This window comes from Armigeres subalbatus, chromosome 1 (genome assembly GCF_024139115.2).
Source record: "Armigeres subalbatus isolate Guangzhou_Male chromosome 1, GZ_Asu_2, whole genome shotgun sequence".
Lineage (NCBI taxonomy): Eukaryota > Metazoa > Arthropoda > Insecta > Diptera > Culicidae > Armigeres > Armigeres subalbatus.
The window spans coordinates 222,152,404-222,173,056 of record NC_085139.1 but is presented as its reverse complement, the minus strand read 5'-3'; the positions used below and the strand labels follow the sequence as shown (position 1 = coordinate 222,173,056).

The 20,653-nt window shown below is 44.3% G+C and overlaps 1 protein-coding gene across 10 annotated transcripts in view; it reads left to right on the top strand.

Annotated features, from left to right (window-relative positions):
• Positions 1-20,653, top strand: part of LOC134205804 (histone deacetylase 4) — a 300,923-nt gene that overhangs the window by 269,109 nt on the left and 11,161 nt on the right. For 7 of the 10 annotated variants that reach the window (XM_062681404.1, XM_062681402.1, XM_062681401.1 and 4 more), the window contains 9 exons: positions 11,835-11,951; positions 12,010-12,141; positions 12,207-12,277; positions 12,336-12,472; positions 13,141-13,365; positions 13,657-13,880; positions 13,951-14,352; positions 14,418-15,938; positions 16,008-16,333. In XM_062681404.1, the coding sequence (XP_062537388.1) occupies positions 11,835-11,951; positions 12,010-12,141; positions 12,207-12,277; positions 12,336-12,472; positions 13,141-13,365; positions 13,657-13,880; positions 13,951-14,352; positions 14,418-15,938; positions 16,008-16,333 (3,155 nt within the window). The remainder of the gene's footprint in view (positions 1-11,834; positions 11,952-12,009; positions 12,142-12,206; positions 12,278-12,335; positions 12,473-13,140; positions 13,366-13,656; positions 13,881-13,950; positions 14,353-14,417; positions 15,939-16,007; positions 16,334-20,653) is intronic. The other 3 variants (XM_062681405.1, XM_062681406.1, XM_062681410.1) reach the window with 3 other exon arrangements.

Below are 20,653 nucleotides of genomic sequence, written 5' to 3'. Positions count from 1 at the left end.
GGCGGTGCGAAAATAGTGACTTTAGTGACCATTTTCCGAAAAATAGTGACTTTAGTGACTTTTGGATGCAAATAGTGACTTTTTAGTGACTTGGTTCAAAATAGTGACCAAGTCACTAAAAAGTGACTCGCTACCAGCCCTGCATACACAAAGTACTTGAAAAAATGCTCGGTGCCTTTTTTTTTGCTGCCGAAAGGTGTTTTGTTGGAGGAGGTACGTTTGATCGGACCCCTCTCCCATGTGCACGTTTAACGGTCTCCAATAATCACCGCAGCAGTGTGCGATGCGGATCTCTCCGTACTCGTCTACAACAACCTTCTGTTTACATTTGGCTATTTTTAGACCCCGGTCGGCTTCAGCAACACAAAACACGGCCGCGCAACACGTCGTCGCCATTCATTGCGGCACTACTCCGGCAGGCAATAAAGTAATGCGCGCGCGTGCAATAAATGATGACGAGTGGGATATTGGTTGTTTTGTCTGCGGCCGTCCCAAACTTGCTGTGTAATAACTAAGGCAAGTTTACCGGCTGTTGTGCTTGGATTGGTTACTCGACTGGAATCGTTATTGCGATGACCGAGTATGTGGAGGGTCTAGCAAGATTGGTCGTTGTCATTACTAAAATGTATATGCAACGAGTGACAAGTTCTACTGACATAGGTACTTTAATAAAAAAAAATCGTTCAAAATATGTGTTGGAAAGACAATAATTAACGTTGAATGTTTTGATAAGAAAATTATTTTGAGCTTTTTAGTGGAATGTTTTCACCTGTCATAAGACGACTTTATACAATCCCATTGAATTCCACCACTTAATTGTATCTTGATAGATACGTATTTTGGGATTGTATAAACTCGTCTTATGACAGTTGAATGTTTATTTTATGCTAATTAAATGTTTAATGTTAAATTTGACATTCAAACGTTAAAATATGATCGTTATCAAAAGTCGAAATTCAGGACTTATTTGCCAGTCATTGTCGATTATTATGAAAATGGAACGAAATTAGAACTGAAATAAGACAAATCGCTTTTTACCGAGGTCCGCTGGTAAAACAAAGCGTTGAACACAAATTAGTTCTACCACTGACTGACTAACTGTCTGTCGACATTATGGGATGCGCGACATGATTGAGTTGAGATAAATATAATTTGCGTGGCGCGGTGGTGGTTATTCAGCGAATTTTCCGAGAATTTTGCTCTGCATCTCTCTGACGACAGAAGCCGACTCGGCGACGCAATCCGGGTTTATACGTGGAAAAATGCATGAATCACTTGGCGTGTGGGGTAGTGATGGACCGTTTTAGGTTTCGGTTCGAGCGGTTTCAGTGGTTGAACACTTGTTGTACAAGAAGTCGGTAATGTGAAAAATAAATGGGAGAGAACCCATGATTAACAACAAAGTGATGACTGATGATGTTATCTTTTACGATATATAAGCAAGCTTTTGTGGTTTGCTAAATCTATTTTATCATAAGTTTTGAACGCAGCATCCAATTGTAATTAAATGCAAAACCCAACGTTCCGTACTGCAATCATACATACTTACATACACCATCTCTGTTCGGAGGCAATGTGAGGCAGTCCAGCCGTTTCTTCTTCTCACAAATTGAGGGGAACATGCCTCCTGAGCCGACATTTTGGTACCTGAATAGGCCAACAGTCTACTGCTCCCGAAACTTAACAAACCCTTCGAGAAACCAACGAAGAAAGATCAAGAACTGATATAGCTGCGACGACTTTTGGCGTGAAACAAAGGTAAACTGAGGAGCACCAAGGTAAACTGACACAAGGCGCGGCGCATGAAGCTCGGAATCCTGGGACTGAGTAAAGTCCGTTGGCCAAACTTCGGAAAGCATAATTTATATTCACACAAGGTGTTGTTATATTCGTTGGTATCCTGCTTAGCGCCCAGGCACAGCTCCCAAGTAACATTTTAAGTTTTATAACGCTCTTGAAGACCATAATTTACTCTTCAAGAGTGTTATAAAACCAGCATAAAACCAAAATGTTACTAGGGAGGCGACGCTCATCAAGTGGGAACCAATCAACCAAAGAATAGACGTCCTGGTCTTGAACACATGAGTGTAAACGGTGAGTTTTCTGCAGAATCTTTCCCCATCGATCATTACACAAAGTCACGTAGGTCGCTCGTGATGAACAAACTGAAAATCAAATCGATCCAGCCGGAAATGGAGATGGAGCCTTTTTGATGTCCGAAATAAGCGCAGCGCTAACATCGCGTCTGACCATCACATTTCTTTTTAGGCTATCGTTGTGTGGTCCATTTCCGCCGAACGAGCTACCCCACGGTGTGTTTCTACGAAGAAGCTTATTTTCATAAAATCAGTATCTCTAAAACACTCACTACACGAAAGTATAGGTTTTCCTCTTTCACGTAGGTGCTTTTTCAAAATATTCTATCGGGGGTCATTTTTCCATACATTTGGGGGGGGGGGGGGGGGTTAAATCGGCTATCATTTGAGATTTCTATGGAGTTTGCACCAAAAATAGTGAAAAAAATAAAAATTGTTCTAAAAATAAAAATTGTTTGCTTGTGTAATTGCTAGTGTGCTGTCTTATCGATCGTGCAACTCCGTTCGTTGCCCGACGAGGAAAGAGGCAAAGTCATGGCCAGCTATTCGCTAGTCAATGTTGGCACCTCACCCTCACATTCCCCTTCTTCTGTCATTAAAAAAGAGAAAAAAACCATTGACTTGGGATTTTCATAAACAACTATTTACATCGCATTTTTTTAATTACAGCCAAGTCTAATTTTACAATCCAGTATCCAATATCCGTACTCAATTTCCATTTTCAAATACATCCTAATTCAAATTTGAATCGTTGCGTTCTGCTGGTCCACCGCATTAACGTTTCTTTGACGCGAACAATCCGCCCCTCTTCTACACAACCTTTACCATCAAAAGCTGCAACAATCCGATACTCTTCAAGAGCACCTTCGACAACACAAGCAGAAAACCGATGAGAAAACAAATCATTTATTCCGAAAACAAATCATGTTAACTCGAAACCGATAAGAACAACAAATCATTCAATCTGGTACCTTCGACATTACAAGTGAAAACCGATGAGAAAACGAATCATTTGCTTCGGCGCTACTCCAGAGTTCTTTCGACATCTTAGCTCGATTAAGTCAAACCGATGAGAAAACAAATAACTTATTTCGGCGCTCTTCCAGAGCGTCTTCGACGTCACAAGCAAAAACTGATGGGCAAATCATTTAATCCGGCGCTTTACCACAGCAGCTTCGACATCACATATCGAAACCAATGAGAAAACAAATCATTTATGCTGGCGTTCTTCCAGAGTGCCTTCACCTTTTTAAGTTAAAACAGTTGAAAAACAACACATTTTGCAATCCACCACTTTTCCAGAGTGCCTTCGACATCACAAACCAAAACCGATGAGCAAATCATTCAATCCGACGCTCTTCCAGAGCGTATTCGACATCACAAGTCGAAATCGATGGAAAAATCATTCAATCCAACGCTCTTACAGAGCGTCTTCGATACTACAAGTCGAAACCGATGAAAAAATCATCCAATCTGACGCTCTTTAGAAGCCGATGAGAAAACAAATAATTTACTCTGGCGCTCTTCCCTCACGCTTGACATCACAAATCGAAACCGAAGAAAAAATCGGAAGCCTCTTTTCTAGAGGCTCGGAAGCCTCTTTTCTAGAGGCTCGGAAGCCTCCTTTCAAGAGGCTCGGAAGCCTCCTTTCAAGAGGCTCGGAAGCCTCCTTTCAAGAGGCTCGGAAGCCTCCTTTCAAGAGGCTTGGAAGCCTCCTTTCAAGAGGCTTGGAAGCCTCCTTTCAAGAGGCTCGGAAGCTTCCTTTCAAGAGGCTCGGAAGCCTCCTTTCAAGAGGCTCGTAAGCCTCCTTTCAAGAGGCTCGTAAGCCTCCTTTCAAGAGCCTCGTAAGCCTCCTTTCAAGAGGCTCGGAAGCCTCCTTTCAAGAGGCTCGGAAGCCTCCTTTCAAGAGGCTCGGAAGCCTCCTTTCAAGAGGCTCGGAAGCCTCCTTTCAAGAGGCTCGGAAGCCTCCTTTCAAGAGGCTCGGAAGCCTCTCTTAAAGATGCTCGGAGGCTCGGAAGTTTACTTTTCGAAAGCCTCCAAATGTCCTCAAAGTCTTATAGGAAGCTTGATGTTTAAACTAAATTTGAATTGTCCAAAATTGCACATTTTTCTCATATCACTGGGAACTCCAGCAAAGATGGGGCTGATATGCGGTCATAGGCAGCATATATCTCGTTAGTTTTTAGTTCTGTTTTTATATATCTATCAGCGATAAAAATAGGGGGTACCTCAATGAATGTAAAAGTTGGAAGGAGTACCTCTCAAAATAAGGTTGAGAATTGCTGGGCTAGCACAACAGCAGACCGGACCGACAAATACCCAGCTGGCCTCGGAGAAGAGGGCTGATATACAAGCTCCCAAAGTTCTCGGGAAAACCAGCACAGTGGCCATTGTTCTAAGTGGCCTACAAAGCGTCCAACGATGCTTGTGGCTATATGAACCACGAAAACCTGATGAGGTACACGAAGGTGATGTACTCGAGCTTGTGTCGGGCCAGCTACTACTGCCGGAGTCGATCCGGAGGGTCTTGCTGCGGAATTATTGTCGCCCACAGCAACTCAAGAATTTGCTTGACAGGTTGGACCCCCCCCCCTCCCCCCTAGGCCGGACAACCTCCAGAGCTTAGCCCCATTTGGGAATACGATGGAGCAACTATGCGGTTATCTCGAGGCAGCCGATCTGTGGCAGCAGCTCGTAAATCCGCTGTTCATCAAATCGTTGACCGCTAAACTTCCGGATCGGGAAAAGCGCGAGTAACGAAGGGGTCGAGGAGAGACGACGCTGCGGACACTGACGGATTTCCTGATGGGCATTGTAGCGGATGCCTGCGAAGCCAACGAAGACGTGGAGTTCAAGCCGACGCCTACTCCAAAAGGTGTTTCCCAAACCGGGAAAGGGGAGGTCTGTATCTCCACAGTGAAACCAGCACTTCGAATGTCCCCACAAACGAGAAACTGCTGAGACCTTGCAACTACGGTCCTGGAGTTCAAGAAGTTCGGTACACCGAGCACCTGGTCAACCGTGAGAGCTGTGTCACGTGTGTCGGAACGAACACGAAGGCCAGTTCAAGTTTAAAGTCCGCTGCAACATCGCCGACTGCAGGAAATTACATAATCCGCTGATGCACCCAGTCGGAAACGTGGTCGGTATGAGTGCACATACATATCCAGACAAACTGATCAGGCCTCAGGCCAAACGATCAGGCCTGGTATCTACCTCTAAACATCGTTCATAACCCGAAGAAGCCTGGAAAAATCTGTCTCGTTTGGGACGCTGCAGCGAAAGTGAGAGGTGTTAGCCTTAACTCTCATTTGCTGTTAGGACCAGATATGCTCGCCCACTGGTCAAAGTTCTCTCCGATTTCCACAAATGGCGGATTACAACAATTGGCGACTTAAAGGAGATATTCCACAAATTGAAGATTCGTCTCGAGGACAAGCAGAAGCAGCGGTTTATCCTCCGGAAATCTCCAGATAAACAATCCAACGTTTACGTTTATGTAGCGATATTCTGCTCGACAAGCTCCCCTTTTTCTGGGAAAGGGGAAGCCGCCAGCGCCGGTACAAGTAAACATCGAAGGAGAGAGTTTTGGAAGTAATTTGGGACCCGTATGCGGATGAGTTTTCATTCTCGATGATTTTCCCTTCGCGATGCAGCCGTACCTACTGGAAGGAAAGCGACCGATAAAACGGCTTGTCGCAAGTTGTGTGATGGTTTTTTTTTCGATCCTCTTGGGTTGCTGTCGCCGTTCACCATCCACGGCAAAATCATTATCCAGCATCTCTGACGTTTCAACTGCGAATGGGACGAAGAAATCGATGAAAAGTCCTGTGCATTGCGTGCATTGTGGCAGTGGTTGAAACGATCCGGATTCTTTGCTGTCATCTCGAAGGCGCCATGTCCTTCAAGTCGAGTCAAGTACGAGACACTGAAGACGACCTTACAGTTGAGGTCGAAATACGTATATGTAAAAGTAATACGAGGTGGTGGAATTAAATGGAATTCTAAACTCGTCATATGACAGTGAGATTCAGGAGCTGACGAAGGTGGCAGACTGGCGATGGAATCCGACCCAGGTAAAAATCGCAGACGTGTTGACGAAGTGGGGTCAACGTCCGTTGTACGCTTTATCGCCAACTCACTATGGGGAAAAGGGTGACCATTAATCGGAAAATTTACTATCTCCAATTTGTATAATTCATGTATCAAAAAGTATAAAAAATCAACCGGTCAGCCCATAATCACAATTCTTATGCCAAAATAAGCCTCCTGTCAAATTTTCAGCTAATTCGGATAAAATTTCGAGGTGGCTCAAGTCAATTTAGGGTTTAGGGCTATTTTCAATTTTTTTAAAAATCTAACAAGAGATATAAAAGCCAAAAACCATCACAACAACCTCTATATAGGAGATTTTGTTGTGCTATACAAGTCTTGTGAACATTGCGATTCGTTCCGTTCATGTTTTGACCATGTTAAAGTGATTTTCAAGCTTATAAGTGGATAAAAACACTGTTTCCACTAAAAGTTGTTGTTCTACAAAATTCTTAAATTTATGACAAATCATTGTTAATTAAAAATATTTATTTTCCTCTTTTTTCCCTGGACAAAAAAGTTTCTTAAATATTCCTTCACAAAATATATGTTGCGTAGAAACAGTTTTCATTGAAAAAATATTTTTGGCCACCCATTTGTATGAGAATTCCTCATAGTGCAACTGTCGGCGAAAGGACGGAGTAAGTCGATAGATACAATAGAGGTAATAAACTATAGAGGAAGATTGTCGCTGTCGTCACTAGCGAAACACCTTTGCTGGCGAGGATAGGGCACTAAATGTCAACGAAGGAAAAATCAGTACGTTTTTACAGATAGGTACCTAACATGTTTGGGGACGATAACAAAGGGTTTATAGTTTATTACCTCTATTATAGATACTAACATGCTACAGCAAAGCAGTTTTCCGGTCTATGGGTAGTCCGTGTTGGTTCGAGCACTTCGAACAACTTCTTCAAGTTTCGACGCCCGACCAACCATTAATCACCGTCATGAGCCGCCAAGGATGCGACACATTACCCGCGTCAACTCCGAAGCTCCATCATTGCATGAAATCCAACAAGGCTCCCGGGGTCGATCGCATTTCAGCAGAGATGCTCAAAGCTATCTGCGCAAATGTTGCATCAACTATTCTGCAATATCTGGGAAACCGCGACTTTTCGGCCGACTGGTTGCAGGGCGTTTTAGTGAAGGTCCCTAAAAAAGGAGATCTTACTGTGTGCGATAGTTGGCGGGGCATCACGTTACCGTTGCTGCCTATGTGCGATGCGGAGCCTATTGTTGATGCTTTTAGCATTCGATGAGCATGAAAACTTCGCGCTATTTACGATGAACATGAATTCACTCCTTTTACATATTTATAAACAAGATAGTCTCTGGACAAACACACAGACATCGCCTCAATTCGTCGAACTGAGTCGATCGGTATATAACACTATGGGTCTCCGGGTCTTCTATGAAAAGTTGGTTTTGGAGCGATCATATAGCCTTTACGTATACTTAGTATACGAGAAAGGAAAAAACCAGAAAAAAATATGAAGAAATGAAAGAAAATTGGTGTGGGGTTGAAGTATAAAACATTGTATATAGAGAGAGCGATCAACGGGCAAATAAACATTGGTTCGCTTGGCTGCTGTGTCTACGGTAATATTTTGTTGATGTAGGATGCTATGGTCATTCTACATATTCAAATTTGAAATCGTCACAGTGGAAGGAAGTATTAGCTAATATATCAGCCATCTTCCAACCAATTTCGTAGATTTTGAAACCAATCGATCGAGGAATTCTTTAATATTTTTCCTACCTATTAAAAACAATGGGTTGAAAGCGCTAAACTGTTGGAAAATTAAATCTCGCCAGGCACTGTTAAAAATCGGTAAACCAACCAATCTCGTATGTGCATCGCAAGCACAGACATCAAAATCGTGCAACTTACGGGCTGGGCTCTAATCCTCAGTTCAATCAACGTTTATCGTAGAGCAGATACGAGGGCCGGTTAGCATCGATGACGCCTGTAGCAATCTTCTTTTGATTGCTATTAGTGATTAGGAATATGACCCATCTTGAAATGAAAATGGGTTCTTTTCAGGACCAATATGTTATGCGACAAAAACACATCATGGGAGGTACTGTAAATGGATTATAAAATGTGGAAGCTTAGCGGATAATCATCGTGTGACTCACTTGTCATAAGACGAGTTTGTACAATCCCATTTAATTCCACCACTTAATTGTACCTTAACAGATACGTGTTTCGACCTCAACAGTAAGGTCGTCTTCAGTGTCTCGTACTATGATTTCAATCTTCAAAGATTCATGAAATTCGAATACCACAATAATTTTTCGAAGTCCGAATTTGTAAATGGCTGATGAAAATTCAATTTTAAATGCACTGAATTGTTTTACGTCGTGCTGGTAAACAACCGTTCTGATTGTTATTCTTCGTCATGGAATCCGAGATATAAAAGAAGCTTTTCGTGCCGACGGCCGATGGTGCCATTGGCTGTAGACTATTTAGCAACTTGATGCTCCCTTGCAAAGTTTCAAGATGATCATTTGAGCGATCTCAGCTTAGGGATTACGAATTTTTAACAGTCTTTCGATTAACATGGCATACTTGGTATTAATCCAGGATGCTTTTCAACCGGAATCGACGGATGTCCAACCTGATCAGCCGCTACTAGGTGTGTGTCACAAGGTTTTTCAACGAGAATGTTATTTTTGGTGTATCAAGGTGGCCGTGCTTAAGGCCGAGGTGTGAAGTATTTTGTCGATCGAATGAAAACTTGGGCTGTCTGAAGAGCGCAGGGTCTCCAGAGCTCGACCAAGTAAACTTCTCTGAAGGCAAATAAGGTTTCCCGCTTCTGTGCATTCTCTAGCGATATGGGCTGCTGGAAGTTACTAATAAAGTTAAGCCTCTCTTCTCAACTGGCATTATCTTGCCTTCAGCTCCTTCTGTTCCTGCAACATTCGTCCTCTCAAACTTATTTCTTCATCTGCTAGTATGTATTTTCTCCTCGTACAAATGACGCTCGTACTTCTCAATTAAATTCAGCTCGCCTGGTCTAACAACTCGTGTTCTCGCGGACGTTGTTCCTCTTCCTCCATCTTTGGCTGAGCCCTCATCGTAGCCGCACACACTATATTTTAACCTAGGATAGGATGGGACAACTCAATTGAGACTGCCTTGTTGTTTTTTAGTCGGTTGCTCTGACGAGGTGGTCGCCAGTGCAGCCAAATTAACTTGGTACAAAATCTTCCAAATATCATGTATCAAAACATGATGTTTTTCTTTCCATTCCATCCATTATTTATGTAAGAGAAGCGAAAGACTAACAGAAAGAAGTTTTCGCTAATGAAAATATGACTTTGAGATCGAAAATGACAGAAAGGTGAATGATAATGCTTAAAATCAACAGTTTTAAACCTTAACAACCCTTTAGATTAATTTATATAGCGTTCAGTTCAATATAAATTAATGTTGTGCCAAAAAAACTGGAACACAAACATTTACGTGTTTTGCTTAATATCAACTTTACCAAACCCGCAACACGGCCAAAAAACAACATGCTGCCCTACGAAAAACGCGCTGCCGCCAATCAAAGTAATCGATTGTCATTTTCAACCAATCAGCAACCGGTACGATTGTGACAGAAAATCGGTACGATTTTTAATGACTACTTGGCACATCCTATCCTAGCTTTTAACAGGCAAGCGGAAGTCTCTAGGAAAACCTTTCACCTTTGATGGTTCACCACATGTAACTGTCAACTAATTGTCCCGGCTACTTTGATTACAATTCATTTTATTATCAGTTGTGGCGCGTATCAGACACACTTTGATAGTGCCAAAGCTATTGAATATTTGGTTATATAGTAAACGGCACGCGCTATTTCACTGTCACACTTCACTAACTACTAAGGCCGATTTCTGTTGTTTTCATTTCAACATCCCCTTTTTACTCATACGAGACGAGGCCGATCGGTTGTTACACTTGTTCCTTAGAACATAGCTAAGGTCGACACCTGGACAAATGAAGTGTTTCCAACGTTTGTAAATTTTACGCTCCACCATTTCAGCCTCCGCTGCATTTGGACGTTCGCAGGAATCACAGGACGGGCAGTTGAGTTGACTCTCCCGTTATTAAAGCTCGTTGATGCGGCACAACATCCTATTTAGATTCCTTCAAGAAATATAAGAATGGGGATTGATCGCATTTCCACACTCAATGGCCGTGTGCAATCGAGCCGGTGTGCAAAGAGATTGGCGAATGGCGGCCCAAGAATGGCCAACCTGGAAATGATGGTACATTCGGTTTTGCCGAGATCTAAGCGGGGTTTATGGTCATGACCTTCGGACGAGGGTACCTTCGTTTGACAACGTTCTGTTCAAGTAATGATTAGGTGTTTTAGAGCAATGTTTGTCCGATTCAGAAGAAAACCCAGCTCGAGCTCAACACCGTCTATAATTTTTTTCACGGCCAATTTCCGATCGTCATGTATTGGTCTTTGTTCTGTCATTTCTGACCTCCTGCTGTGGCGTGCGCTGCGACAGTTATGAAAATTGGCACCACCTTAATTTTTCTTACAAAGCCATGTTTCCCACCTCGTCTTTGCATTTGGGGAGGTATATGCCACAAAAACATCCGGTACCTATCTCCTTTAGTTTTATGAATGTTTACATGCTCTGTTTCTAATAATAATAATAATGCCGTTTGGTGCTGCTCAGTTTGAGCTAGCAGCTGGATGCTCACTCGGAAAAATGTTTTTTTTGCTTTGCAAATTTTGCTCAGTTCGAAATCCGTGGGTGATAATTTTCACCGTTTAACAACTACGTAGCATTGGTCAACACGGATGATGATTTCAGATGAAAATTTTTATTTTTATGAATGAAATGATGATCGGAGGCAGTCGCGGAAGCAAATGGACTTCCCCCTTGTGAATGAAATCGTTCTTTGCGATGGTTTTTGCGCAGGAAAGATGGAAATTTGGCGTCGTTTGTAGTTTTTCTTAGTTAAATTTAGATGTTTGCATCAACAGCAAAGTCATAGTTATGACAGTTGAAGACGGCAAATGTACAATGAATTTTGATTGACAAGGCTTGAGGAAATGTTGGAGTTCCTAAAAGTCTATTTCTATGAAACGCTATGTGTTTTCCAGAACCATGGTTAGACCCCTCGTACTACAGTCAAACCTCCATGAGTCGATGTTCTATGACTCGATATCGACTCATGGAAGCAAATTATGCCATATTAAAAAATATTTTCTGGGCTACTGTGATGGTCCCTTCAAACAGCTTCCCGAGGATTTTCTATTCCACATCTCGATATTTCCATGAGTCGATGGTCCCTTCAATATCGACTCATGGAGGTTTGACTGTATCGTTGAACAGATTGCTGCCCGCGATAAGCGTCGGAACCCTTCTTATCTACGAAGCCGTCGTATACTTGATCATCAAACCCTAGTAACCGTGTCAAAGGAGATAAGACTTTTGCGAGATACAACGCACCGGGGCTATAAATAAATCTATAAACGATTGATAACAGTCCACGCGATGGTTTACCCGTGCTGACGGTGTCCTCCAATCATGGGAATACCTCAATAAATGAATTTCCCGTTTTTTTTGTCGAATTGTTCGACCTCGAGCCAAATTGTAATCATCGTTTCTCCAATTCTATATCATCCACAGCTCCGCAAAGAGCAGGAACTCCAGAAGCAGAAGCTATGGCATGCCTTCCAGGAGAAGAACAAGGAACTGGAGCTGCAGCACCGCCAACAGCTGGAACACAAGTTTCAGGTAGTTTCCGTAAGTTTGCGTCCGCCGCCAAACCCCTTGTTTTGAATTGAATCTCCCAACGTTGCAGGAACTGCGTGATCAGCGCCTGGCGGAGGAAGCCGCCCAGCAACGGGAGAGGCGAGAGCGCGAAGCGATGAAGCGCAAGGAGAAGCAGGACTTCAGCGCGAACGCCAGCTCCGAGGTGAAACAGAAGCTGCAGGTGCGTAGTTCGGGACGTTCTATAACTAGGGGTAAAGATTAACATTTGATTACTGTTGTTTTTAGACGTTTCTAATCCAGAAGAAGCAAGCGGCGGCCTCGAACGGTATGAACTCTCCATCGTCCTATCGGAATTGGTAAGCATTGGCTTCCAAAATTGGCAACATATTTAAACAATTTTGCTGTTAATTTTAGGGGCGTCGTTAAATCCTCGTCCGGAGAGTCGATACCGGCCGGTGCCGTGGCGAGTAGTTCCCATCCGTACAAAATACCTCCGCCGCCACCCTCATCGATGGCCAAGTACGACTCGGACTTTCCACTGCGGAAAACAGGTAAGATGGATCCCTGCGCAGCAGCGGCAACAGCGCACAGGCTGTGCTGTTGTCAGCTCTGTGTTGTCAGGTTCATAATCATTAGTGTTTGTGTGGTTGGTGTGCTGCTTGATATAATACAAATGATTGATACTAATTAGAACAGACGACATGGAAGCAAAAAAGTAGATTTGACTTTGAAACAGATTTTGGAATCATTTGGTAATTTTGGGTTGACACTTTTTCTTCTTCAAACCAATAGTTTGAGTGGTAAAGATCAATCGAAGGTTTTGTTTTGTTGTTTTTTTAGATTAAAATGTAGATAAATTCGCGCATAATAAGTTGGGCGCCAATCGCAAGACCTCGGCTTCCCGTCACCATATAGAGGGTCGAAATATTTTAGAATTTTACATTCCTATTTATTTTATCGCCCCGTAATGTCGCGTGTGGTTCCCTTGACTGGTACCAGATGTTATGATTGCCTTGTCTCAAGCCACGCACCAGCAGTATTATTTTTCAATCCCATTTAATGTTTGTTGTTTGCCACAGTACAAAGCAATACTGAACTAACCAACAATACTCACCAAAAACCGTATCTTCGCATGCTCGCGTGCCCGCTTGCTGCCTTTTTTGCGCCCCTTTTTTCTCTATCTATTTTCTTGTGCGGCAACGTCCATTACATGGAACAGCTTCCGAGTCCAATCTGCTGAAAATCCGCATCAAGCAACGGGTAATCGAGAAACGTGCCATGACCGGACCGCTGGCAGCCGCCCGACGCCAAGAACGCCTACAGCAAGCCGCCCATCGACGAATGCAGCAGAAGCAGGCTCAGCTCGCCGGCAGCGGCCAGCACCCTCCCGGCCAACCGCCAACTCATCCGCACCTCGCGACGCTGGCCGCCCAGCACCCCTCAAGTAGGTATCCACTTCGTCTGTGGTATGTTCATTATACCGTCACTCGTACGGTGCGAGTTGGCTGCCATCTATCCATCACATACGAACACATTTCTGTCCTTGCCTGCTCGATTGTTTGAGTGATTTGATGTGTGTTACTAAGCCGACATTAACCAAAACCGCGTAGCAAGCGAGCCACATAAAATTCGCGTCCGCTAATCGATCGCAGACTAACAACGCAATTCCATAACAAGTGGCGCCATCCGTCATCTCAACATAAAATCAGTACTAACTCACTGCCTTCACCAATAGACTGCGCTGGTGGAACACCCGACTCCGGTCCGAATTCGCCGCCCGCCCTGGGCAGCCGCGGCTCACCTTCGAATGCTCCAATCCAGGAAGAGAACGAAGACCCACAATACGGCCCCGGTGGCCGATCCAGCATTAATGACTTAGCGTTGTTCAGCTCACCCTCGATGCCGAATATTTCGCTCGGTAGGCCGCACCTTGCTGATCCGCACCCCGCCAATCATATTGTGAGTTTCTTCCTTTGTTAAGCTCCATGGATGGATTCTCATATTTGTTTCGCTTGTTTCCTTCTCGTAGTCCATGGTACCGCTGAGACCTCACCAGATGGTGGCTGCTGGCCAGCCACCTCAACTGTCCCATCATCCGCCGCCGCCCTTCGTCGGACACCCGGCGATGTTTGAACAACTGACGGAGCAGCAGCTGCAGGCGGCTGCTGCGGCGGCAACCGCGGCAGCTGCCGCAGCCGCTAGCGGCCTATCGATAAACCCGACACACCTCGGCGGTATTCATTCCGGCGTTCCGCCGGTTTACGGACACCCAATTACAGATGCCCAGGTGGCGCAGGCACGGCTGCACAAACAAGGCCATCGACCGCTCGGTCGAACACAATCCGCACCTCTTCCCCTTGGTCATCCCATGCTGACTGGTACCGGCAGCAGCGTCGTCAACATCGGTCAAACTCATTACGAAAACAGTGATGTAAGTATCCTCTCTTAACCTACACATCCTCCGAACAAGTTTTTCCATGATTCCATTCTCCGCAGGCCGAACGCCAAGCGTACGAGCAGCATCTTCTTATGAAGCAAAAAATCCGACAAACGGCGCTGAATCGAGCCAACTGCGTTCGGGAGCCGCAACTCAAAGAGGAGGTCGAATCCGGCGAGGTGATCGACCTTACCGACAAAAAGCAACCTCCCAAAACCACGGTCATAACCTCGAACAGTGTCATCAAGAGCACCTCCCACACCACTCTGCTGCGGGATACGGCGGAGAGCTTACAGCAGCAACAACACGTGGAATTCCTACAGGTCCAAGCAATGATGCGGCACTCGATGCAGATGGGCATGATGGAAGATCCCTACAATCGATCTCTGTTACGGCCTCTCTCACGAACCTCATCCTCTCCGCTGGTCCACCTGGGAACTCCGGCGAGCAGTAACCACCCGGTGGCTCTCTCCGATACCGGCCAAGATGACATTCCTCCTCCCGTGAACCTCACCGTGCAAAACCGGAGCCGATCGATGCTCAGCTACACCAACGAAGGACTCACCAGCCCCGGCCCGCTTCAGTTGACCACTTCTTCCTCGGCTTCGGCCATCCCCTTCCGGTTAGTACAGCAAAATGGGAAGCCAACCACTGGTCTGGCTTTTGACAGTCTCATGTTGAAGCACACTTGCGTGTGTGGGGACAACGCCGCCCATCCGGAACACAGCGGTCGACTGCAGAGCATTTGGGCTCGGCTGATAGAGACGGGATTGGCATCGCGGTGCGATAAACTTCGTTCCCGCAAGGCGACCCAGGAAGAACTGCAATCCGTACACTCAGAAGCGCATTCCCTCCTTTTCGGTACGAATCAGATAAACCGCCAGAAGGTGGACGCCAGCGGGGTTAGCTTTGTCCGATTAGGGTGCGGCGGCGTCGGTGTAGATCTGGACACCACCTGGAATGAGCACCACACGGCAGCCGCTGCCCGTATGGCTGCGGGGTGTGTAATAGATTTGTCTTATAAGGCCGCTAAAGGTGAAATTCGAAACGGGTTTGCGGTGGTACGTCCTCCGGGTCATCATGCGGAACCCAACGCCGCCATGGGTTTCTGTTTCTTCAACTCCATAGCAATCGCGGCCAAATTGCTTCGGCAGCGACTATCGTCGGAGATCCAACGGGTATTGGTAGTGGACTGGGATGTCCACCACGGAAACGGTACCCAACAGGTGTTCTACGACGATCCTAGCGTACTGTATTTGTCCATTCATCGGCACGACGATGGAAACTTCTTCCCCGGAACGGGAGGACCAACCGAGTGCGGAGCTGGTCCCGGGTTAGGTTTCAACGTGAACATTGCCTGGTCCGGTGGTTTGAATCCACCTCTTGGGGATGCGGAATATCTGGCTGCTTTCCGAACGATTGTAATGCCGATTGCGCGGGAATTCAGGCCGGACATTGTGCTGGTGTCGGCGGGATTCGACGCGGCGTTTGGCCATCCGGCACCATTGGGCGGTTACATGGTGTCACCGGCTTGCTTTGGGTACCTGACGCGGGAGCTGATGAAACTGGCCGACGGGAAGGTACGTTGAAACGCGTTAGATACTTATTATTGATATGCGTGGTAAATAATCGATTATTTTTGCTTTCAGGTTATTCTGGCCTTGGAAGGTGGCTACGACCTACCAGCCATCTGCGATTCCGCGCAAGAGTGCGTCCGAGCTTTGCTGGGAGACGATCTGGCGCCGATTACGGCGACAGAACTGTCCCGCCCACCGTGTCAGACGGCAATCGAGACACTGCAGAAAACGATCGCCATTCAAATGACGCATTGGCCCTGCGTGAAGAGACTGGCCCACACCGTTGTTTTCTCCGCGATGCAGGCTGTGAGTGAAGCCGCGGCGATGGGTGGTCCCGACCGGGAGGAATCCGACACGGTGACGGCGATGGCCGGACTGTCGATGCAGCCGCCTAATAGGTGAGTTTGATTTTTTTTTGCGAAATGGAAGATATGAATTCGAAGAGCTAGCTGGATTTTTTTTAGACTATTATTGAAACTTTTTTTGATTTGTGTGGTGCTTGCTTGCCATTGGCTATTGGCTATTTAACAACCAACAGTCAATAATTTGTTAAACTATATCACAGCACACATATCACAAAAAGTAAAGTGAAAAGTACTTTGGAATTTCTTTTCCCGGAGAATGCTGCACAATCATCACTGGCGGACATGGCCCGCTTTGTGCAAACAATTAGAAGAGACCCATTCTGAGTTGGAGTCAACGTATACAATTTTTGACGAAAAGTCAGTAGTGCTGTCCAATGAGAGCTTGAAGTAGCTCGAAGTTTCTTCCTGTCCTGCTTATGCCCATTTGTTGACAAAAAAGAACGAGCAGGGCGAGAACAACTTCTAGCTTCTTCGAGCTGCTCATTGGACAGCACTACTAGTATCTATACCCTTGAAGACGGAGGAAAATAGAAGAAACGCGACGAGATGGGTCGACGACGAGTCGACGAGTCCAATGAGCAGCCCGAAGTAGCTCGAAGTTGTTCCCGTCATGCTCGTTTTTTTGTCAACAAATGGGCATGAGCAAGACAGGGAGAAGGGGCCCTCCTTAGTCGTGCGGTAAGGCGCGCGGCTACAAAGCAAGACCATGCTGAGGGTGGCTGGGTTCGATTCCCGGTGCCGGTCTAGGCAATTTTCGGATTGGAAATTGTCTCGAATTCCCTGGGCATAAAAGTATCATCGTGTTAGCCTCATGATATACGAATGCAAAAATGGTAACCAGGCTTAGAAACCTCGCAGTTAATAACTGTGGAAGTGCTTAATGAACACTAAGCTGCGAGGCGGCTCTGTCCCAGTGTGGGGATGTAATGCCAATAAGAAGAAGAAGAAGAAGAAGAAGACAGGGAGAAACTTCGAGCTACTTCAAGCTCTCATTGGACAGCACTGATAAGTGATGACGAAAGCCGAGCCGGTGTCAAGCGTGGTGTCATCATCATCAATAGACATAGCCTGCTGTCATCAATGAAACGCAGTATGAAAAAAAAATATAGCCCGGGACATCCTGGCTACGATCTGGCGATGGGCTAAACGTGGGCAAACGATGGGAAGCGTTTGTAAAATCGTGCAGTTCTGTACAGTCTAGGCGTGGCGTGACATTGATATTTTCCGTTGGATTACTTCAACCAAACGGGTAACTAAAGGTCTACTGCGTTGCCTAGCTTCAAGGCATCGTTGCTTTGATGAACTCTTCTATTCGATTTCGGTATGCCAGGGCTAGGTGATTTCCATAGAAAAGTTATAGAGTCAGCTTAATCATCAACGCCTCCATTTCCTTCGTCTCATCACTTCGCTTTGTCTATGTCAGTGATCCGCAAAACGCGGCCTTCTAAGCCTTTTCCTGGGGCCCTCGAAGAATTTCTGAGAATACACTACATGTGGCCCATTGATAAGAATTATATGTCAAGAAAAGGGTTTTATCTTTCCCAATATTTCGGTGTACTCGGGAACCTGTCGAGTTCACATCATTATGATGTTGAAGCACGATTTATATATCTTAAACAACTAAAGATTGAGCTACAGGAAAAATAATGTCGTCATAAACTGCTCTGTGATATGAATGCTTTTATTTTTCAAATCAAACTAGCTTTTGACGGATTCTCGGATTCTCTGTAGAATGCCAAACGGATTCTTTTTAAAACTGCGAACGGATCGGATTGTGTTCCGGGCGGATTATTTTCAAGATCTGAAACGGATTCTGTTAGTATCTCAAAGGGAATCTGTTCTGGGTGGATGCTTCTTAGCATCTCAAGCGGATCCTGCTTATAATCCCAAAAGGTTTTTTTCTCAGAACCCTTTCGTTACTTACTATGACAAGTTATGGCGATCAATAAACCTCGAGTATAAAAAACATAAGCTCGAAATTAACGAATCGATCGGCCAATGGTCATTTGGAAAAACAACTTAGAATATTTTCTGCCAACTGACCCGAAAAGATGCTATGGCTCCTCGTGTCAAGTCCGCTACTGCAAGAACGGTACAATAGACTAAAAGTCAGCTACGGCGATAAAACCTGTAAAAAGAAACCCATAGTACATTAAATTGATATTAAGCATGCTGGGACCACATGTCGTAGGCCTCATTGGAAGACAATGAAGAAGTGGATGACTTTAAACATATTCTGTAAACCCATTTTATTATTTCCATCGCTGGAGCTGGTTGAATACAAAGAAAACTTTTGGTAGACTCTCTGTGGTCTGTGGTCCACAACATTCATGTTTGTAAAAAAATACTACGCACCAAAATACGTCAGACCTCACATGGAACAATATGCCCAACTGCTCAAGTACTCACTAGTGCTCTTGGAAGAAGTGCTTATTATATTGAGCACCACTTTGCAGTCCTCAACATCCTGAAACAATTTGCAGAATACATCTTGGGTGTAGGTACAAGGCATCTCAAGCTAGAGCATTCCTATTTGTGAAATTCTTGATTATTTTTTTCGGCATAATGCAGTCCATTCCCACCAGACGAACTATGCTAAAAACATTAAGTTAACAAATTTTAAATTTGTGTGATAAGAATAAATTCACAATGTGAAAAATTCTATACATATATCGGAATACCTAAAATAATGATTTCATATATACTTCCATCTGGCGGCCAAGTATTAAACTAATCAATGGCTTTATGTCAAAGCGCACGGCTTCCTGCGCCTTTTAGAAACGATGCAGTTCAAAATGGGAAGGATTTCCAGATATAAGTTATTATTATTCCATCCTTTATTTGTTAGGCACTCTGTGTTACTTAACCGCTACTGTGCCGAGATCTACTGTGGTATTTTGCCGTACAGAATCCACACAGAATCTATTTTTAGATTTCCATTTCTCATTATTGTTGTCGTTGCCAGTCCATCTCATCGTGAGTCCATTTTGTCCATTTGTCCATGTCGTGCATCCAATGATCGTTTGCATTGTTCGTTTGCCATTAGGCCGGGCCCGTCCGAGAAGATCAATTTGTCAGTCGTCATCAGGCAGCCGTACGGCATGACGCGTTCCCCAATACGCTACCGCCAGGGCTGCGCATCCGGCGACTGACGAGGGTTTGGTGGAGGGGCTGGGAATCGAACCCATGACCATCCACTTGTAAGGAGTAATTCTCACTGAAACCGGGCCCTTATATGCACAAGGTTCTTAAAAATGCCTAAATTTATATTCTTTCGAAAGCTTTCGGCGAGTATATTATTAAAGGATCCGAGTTAAATACGAAATCATTTTAATGGACCCCTCGATTTTTGTCAATTCTTGACTCATCAAAACTGTCATAACTCCAACATTTCTCAACCGGTCATTGGCCCTGACGAAAGCGTGAAAACAAAATGGGGGCCGGCTGATGCTTTTTTATTTCACCCAGCAAGGGATATAGGACGTCAATTTTAAAATGCTTATTAAAGCGTTAAAACACATTTTAGCCTAAAATTGTTCACTTTTTTGGGTTAGAAATTTAATTTACTTTCATATACTGCCGTCATACACATATTTGTCCCATGTTTGCTGGGATTTGCTATATACATGGGACAGTTATGCATATAACGGCAGTATAGGTAACACAAAAGTTGAATTATTTTGATTAAAAAAACATGTGTAGATGAGGAGCCTAACATGTAGTTTTTCAAAATTCTTACCCTACGTATTTAAAAGTTTTCAACATATCACTGTTAATAACATTTTAAAAGCATTTTAAAATATACTTCCTATACTTCACCATGTTGAAAAACAGTGATTTCACGCACACGTCTGTCGCCGCTAGATGACAACAGCGCGGCTGCGTCAAAGCGAATAGAGATAAGCATATCGTTGGAAAGAGGAAGAGTGTATCCTCAATTTGCAATAATAAAAATATAAGCAGCCATATTGAATTTGGCCGGCATCTTAGATTTTCTTTTTGAAAACTATTTTTCCGCCAGGTTTGCAACCACCAATTTTGAATATTAATACATCGATAGAAAGCTTAGCTTATATTGTGCATTGTGTCCGAAAATCTCAGGTGTGTGTTTTTTCTATCAAAAGTTATGTACGATTTACCAAATTATATTTTGAAGGTTCATCTGACCAACGAACATTATTTTTATGGTTAATATGGTACTACGACGTCGATTCCTTGATTTCATAAACTATTATAAGCCAATATGCATATCTACAACAGGGCTCAAAAGTTTTGAGCATAACGGAGCCGTATTCAAGTTATTGTATTAAATAATTCACGAATTTTGGTATTAGTAATCGTACATAACTTTTG